Source organism: Bison bison, unplaced genomic scaffold (genome assembly GCF_000754665.1).
Source record: "Bison bison bison isolate TAMUID 2011002044 unplaced genomic scaffold, Bison_UMD1.0 scf7180017864079, whole genome shotgun sequence".
Taxonomy (NCBI): Eukaryota; Metazoa; Chordata; class Mammalia; order Artiodactyla; family Bovidae; genus Bison; species Bison bison.
Genome location: NW_011494651.1, coordinates 217,158 through 222,959, shown reverse-complemented (window position 1 = coordinate 222,959; position 5,802 = coordinate 217,158). Strand labels below are relative to the sequence as shown.

General features: G+C 57.2%; 1 protein-coding gene across 3 annotated transcripts in view; it reads right to left on the bottom strand.

Annotated features, from left to right (window-relative positions):
* Positions 1-2,538: 2,538 nt before the first annotated feature.
* Positions 2,539-5,802, bottom strand: part of PARVB (parvin, beta) — a 113,156-nt gene continuing 109,892 nt past the window's right edge. For 2 of the 3 annotated variants that reach the window (XM_010837589.1, XM_010837590.1), the window contains one exon: positions 2,539-5,682. In XM_010837589.1, the coding sequence (XP_010835891.1) occupies positions 5,606-5,682 (77 nt within the window). In that variant the 3' untranslated portion in view covers positions 2,539-5,605. The remainder of the gene's footprint in view (positions 5,683-5,802) is intronic. The other variant, XM_010837588.1, reaches the window with a different exon arrangement.

Genomic DNA, 5,802 nt, shown 5'->3' with positions numbered 1-5,802 from the left:
TTTCCACACTTCAGCTCCCAAGGCAGGGCTGGTGTCTACCCTGCTCCCTGCTGCATCCTCAGGACTGAGCTTGGCACACAGTAGGCCCTCAATAAGTACTGAGTAAATAAGGTTCTTTATCGGCTCTTCCCTGTAGCTCAGACGGTAAAGAATCTGCCTGCAATGAAGAAGACCCAGGTTCGATCCCTGGGTCGGAAAGATCCTCTGGAGAAGGGCATGGCAACTCACTCCAGTATTCCTGCCTGGAGAATCCCATGGACAGAGGAGCCTGGCAGGCCACAGTCTGTGGGGTTGCGGAGAGTCAGACACGACTGAGCGACTAACGCTGCTGCTATTAAATATGGTTCAGGCTTCCCAGGTGGGGCCAGTGGTAAAGAACCCACCTGCCAGGGCAGGAGACTCGGGCTCAATCCCTGGGTTGGGAGATCCCCTGGAGGGGTGTGGCAACCCACTCCAGTATTCTTGCCTGGAGAATCGCGTGGACAGAGGTGCCTGGAGGGCTACAGTCTAGAGGGTCATAGAGTTGGACATGACAGGAGCAACAGCATGCACTCACACTCACGTGAACACAGTTGAAATCCCTATTGTGCTGAGCCTGTGGAGGGCCCCACATCCCACCCCAGGGCAAGGGCTAACCCTGGCCGCTAGTGAGGGAAACAAGGATTCATTGAATCAAATTATGCCCACAGGAGCAGATTTCCACTTGAAACGAAACCACACAGAATCTGAGCTTCCCAAGCATAAGATGCTGTCCTTGCAGAAGGAACCATCCCCGCCCCTGCAGTGTGCATGACCCGAGCTTGTCAGCCTGGGAAAGGCTTAAACCAGATGACCTCAGGAGGTCCCTTCCTGCTCTGAGTTCTCAGGGTACTACACATTCTGCTGAGGTCAGGTGGCCATGCAATGTCATGGTTCCCCAAAGACTGACCACAAGGCAGAGACCCTGATGGGAACAGAGGTCCTGCCCCCAACACCCAGCAACAGCCCCGTGGGGAAGGATGGCTGGATGTGGAGGCTTTCCACTGATGCCATGGGGCCAGCCGGAAAGAACGGGGAGAGAACTCAGAAAAGACGCCAACCAGAGCGAGCCCACCCCTACTCCAGGCGGACCCGAGGAACTCCATCCTTTTCCAGGAGTGCTCACTGCCTCTCCCCAGACAGCGTTTCACCTCGCCCAGCCACACCCTAGGCCCCTCCGTCATTGTGCTTGCTTCTCCCTGGGAATGATCCACTCACTTGTCTCTCTCTCTCCATGGCTGTTGTCCCTGGCCACTTGGACAAGCCTTTGAGGAACGTCCCCGGAATAAGACCAACCAGAAGACCCCTCCTGGGAGATAGGGCACCGTTGCTGGCCTGAAGAACTGTTGCAGGACGAAGCTTTAGCCTCATCAGTATTAATAGATAATCCCATCCAAGAAAACCACCAGAAAGACAGGAGCTGGCGAGTCACAGCAGGTTTCTCACGCTCAGCACCGGTGGACCTTTTGAGCTGGGGGAGCCTTCCTGTGTGTCCTGGCTTGCTGACCAGCCCCCTGGGACCACAGCCACCACCTGCACCTCCCCACCTCCTCCCGTTCCACAACCCAAACTGGGCGCTCTTGTTGCCAAGTGTGAGGGCTGGGGTGGCGGAGAGCCACCCTCATCAGTATTTTAAGGAACGGAGCAGTAAATATGGCGACAGTCGGGGGCTTGCTTCCGTGGCAGAGAATCCGCCTGCCAACGCAGAAGACGTGGGTTCGATCCCTGGGTTGGGAAGGTTGCCCTGCAGAAGGAAATGGCAGCCCATTCCAGGATTCTTTCTGGGAAAATCCCGTGGTCAGAGGAGCCTGGTGGGGTGCTGGTCCACGTGGTCACAAAGAGTTGGACACATCTGAGCGACTGAGCACACGTGCCCTCTGGAAGACTGTGGGTCCGTGACCTCGCCAGCAGTCACGTGGGAACAAAGCCAAGCGTGAGCTCAGGGCTTTCTCCAAAGCCCCGGGTCTTTCCCGCAAGTTTGTCCTTTTCAGCATGTTTAAATAGTGCTGTTGCCTCACCCCCAGGCTAGCCGCACGTTCACAGTCCCCGTTTTAATTCTACGTGGAGAAAAGTTTGATATACCTGAAGTGTCCCACGACTTCTGTGGGGGAGGGTTGATAGCAAGGCCAGCGTGGAACCCCAAAGATCTGGCCCCGTCAGGGGTCACCTCAGGGTCCCTGGCCCCAAAGGGTAGGGAGGGGACCAGGGCCCTGTAGCAGCTCATGCCACTGGCCACTGGCATCTCTCGCTCGGGTTTGGAACCAGGCGCCTGGGCAGACTCGCCCGCTCCGTTCAGTAGTGTGACTCAGCCGCTGTGAGCCGCCAGCCTCTGCTCCCACCCAGGAAATCCTCGGTGCAGCGCCCCCTCCCTGGGGACCCTTCCCCCCAGGATGCAAGCTGTCTCCTCCCTCGTCCATCAGCAGCCCCGCGGGAAGCAGGGCTGCCCTGGCGTCATGGGGCCAGCGCCGAGCACAGGGTGGCCCAGGCATGGTGGCTAAAGGCACGAAAGAAAGCCTGGCATGCAGACAGTGGCAGTGGCCTTTATTGGGATAAACCACCGCACACTGTCCAGAAAGCCGGCTCCCGCCGTCCACCCGCGGGGCAGGTAACAACACAGCCAGGGTCGCAGTGGCTTTTATTTAATACCCAGAAATCCAAAGTAAACACTGCTTAAAACAAATCAAGGACACGAAGATACTGGCACACAAATTGGGCAAGAGAATTTGGCTGCTTTAAAACAACACAGCTCTTGTGTCACATCCAGTTAGGACCTCAGGGCACGTGGGGCTCTGGGCTCAGCACTTTGTGATGCCGTGTTCGAGGGGGAACCAGAGCTGCAAGCAGGCGACCCAAAACCAGGGGAGGGGAGGGCGTTCAAAGACAGGCCACCAGAACAGTAAGAGGAGGCATGTCATGACCTATACCCATCACTGCATGGCTACCGATGACCCCGTCTTCACTTACTTCCTGTGGATGAAGGTCCCTCTTCGGGGCAAAGGTGGGGAGGTCATTCACTACAAATGGGAATCAGTGGAGGAGGACGGGTTCTCGAACTTTCCCAAGTTAAGGACTAAGAGGGAAGCTTTGCATTCCAAGGAGCTCCCAGCAAGTGTCAGAACAAAGTTGCTTCTGTTGCCACAGTTACCCCAGAAGATGCTGCAGCATGTGGGCCTCCGCAGCGGGGAGGTCCCCGGCCCCGACACTCGTGTCCTGACAGCTGTTGTCCCCGAGCCACCAGGGATGATGGGCGGATCCCGAGAGGAGGAATCTAGCCACTGCAGATGTCACCCTGGCTTTGGCCTCAAAACTGCTTCCCAGCCCTCACCACACATGCGCTTTCAATTCTGGTTCCGTCCAGACAGCAAAGGGAGGAAAGTGATGCAGACGGCCCGAGGGGTCCTGCACAGGTGGGCAGAAGGCACACCCACGCCTTCGCGCCAGTTTGAGAAAAAGTAATTTGGAGACCAGGGCTTTAAAGAGTCAGCATTATGAGATAAAAGTGCCTGTCTATAGTTTTCCCATATATTTATCATTCCTGTTACTCTCCTGCTTGAAACACAAGTGGGCTTGAAGTGGGCTCACTGCCCTGGGAGCTGAACCCCACCACCACCTCCCTCCCTAGAAGAACCAATGCCCCTCACCCCGCCCTTCAGGACGTGGAACAGGCCGGGGGAGCTGCCCACCTGGGCTGAAGACCCCAGGCTGCTTTCCAAACCCAGGCCTCCCCTCCTTCACCCCGACTCCCACCCCTACCCCCGCAGGTCCCCAGGAACTGGCAGCGCCCCACCAGGCCCACGAGTGCCCACAGCAGGTGGAGGGGCCTCGCCTCCCTGGCACCGTGGTTCCACGCGTGTAATGAAGGCAGCACAGAATGTTCCAGCCTCAGCAATTTTGTCAACGTGGATCTTTAATGTCACCGCCTCCCGCAGGAGATGCTGTAATGCCGTTTTAATTATTTCTTTCCCCTGATGGGTAACCTCCTCCATCAAATTGGCTATTCTGAACCCAGCCCCAGGCTGGCAGCCGCCCGAGCCCAGGCAGAACAGGCAGCTGTTCTTTAAGTCCTGAGCACTGGTACGTGATGTAATATTAACGACGTGCTCAACAGCTCTGACCTACAGCGGGAAGGCGAATATCACAGAAGAGAAAGGCCCATGTTGCTGGGGTGCTGAGCAAACTCGGGGGTCCAGATGTCATGAAAACCCCGGCTCCTCAGGGAGGTGGGGGTGGAGGTGACCTAGCGGAAGACCCGCCTGAGACCCAGCCTAGGGGTGCCCCTTTCTCTCCCGAGATGAGTTGGGCGAGGGGTGAAGGGCACACAAATGAGGGATCACATTTCCTTCGACAGGGCGCCCCAAGGATGCCACAGGCTGCAGAAAGCTGGGACTCGCGGAGGACAGAGGTGAACACTTCGCCTTCCCTCTTACGGCTGAGCTGTGCCCCACCCCCGACCCCACATATTGAAGTCCTAACCCCCAGGACCTCAGCAGGTGACGGTATTTAGGGACAGGGGTCTTCACAGAGGTAATTAAGGTACTGTGAGGTCATTAGGGTCCACCCCAATCCGTTCTGCCTGGTGTCCTTATAAGAGATGAGACACAGACTCACAGACGGGGGAGAAGCGTAGGAAGCGAGGGAAGACAGTGCCCGTCTACAAGCCCAGGAGGCTCCGAAGGCACCAGCTCCGCTGATACCACCATCTCGACTTCCAGCCTCTGGAACTGAGACAATAAACGTCCGTGCTCTAACTCACCCCCCAACCCGTGGCACTCTGTTACGGCAGCCCCTGCAAACTGAAACACCCTGCTTTCCAAAGGTTTTTGGAAAGGCATCCATCCTCAAAGAGGGCCTCTGGGATTGGAGACTTCCCAGCAAAGCTGTCTCCAGCTGCCTTTTAGAGCCAGCTCCAACACAGCCCACTCAGCCGCAGCAAGAGATGAAGAAACGCCTCAGAAACCCTTCCTCCCACGGACCGTGGCCGCTGGGTCCACTGGGTCCCAGATGTCTGCGCGAAAGCGAAATGCAAGCCACACGGAGCAGACAAGGAGTGAGGATGCGAGTGGACACTCCGGTCACAGCTGAGGCTTCCAAGAGGTCGGAGGGAATTTTTTTTTCAAACTGAAAAATGCTTTTTTTTTTTTGTAAAAAGGCCTGGCTGCCCAGGAGAGTCCTGCCCAGGAGATGCCACCAGGGGAGCCGAGCCATCGCCCTGCTGCAAGGCTGCAGCGTGTTTCTGATGACTTGTGATCACTGACGGCTGTCAGCTGGAAGGCCAGGCACCCCGCCCCCGCCTCCCAGGGGCTGAGGGTCGGGGTTCCGGTTTTTTTTTCTTTTCCATCTTTTGATCAACGATTGACTCGGCCCCTGTGGCACCCCAGGTGAGGCGAGGCTGCAAACTCGCAGAGCACTGGTGCTGGGAACCTGCATTTCTAAGGATGCCGCCCGCTGTGGAATTAAAGGAAAGGAGGTGAAGAGAATCTACCAGAAAAAAAAGTGGGGTGGGGGTGGGGAGCAACCACGGGCTGGGAGGGGAGGCCAGGGCACCTCCCGAAGCACGGTCCCCGCTGAGGTCACTGGCTCCACGCTGTCACTCCAGGTGCTTGTACTTGGTGAACAGGTTGTAAAGAACCCGCAGGGTGGATTTGAGATCCAGGTTTACCACATCTGCAGAAGGAAAACAGAGAAACCACTGCGGGTGAGAGGAGCTGCCCCAAGTCCTGGTGCCAGCACCTGGGAGACGCGGGGACACCCTCTACGTCCCCCGCAGAGCACTCTTGCTGTCCC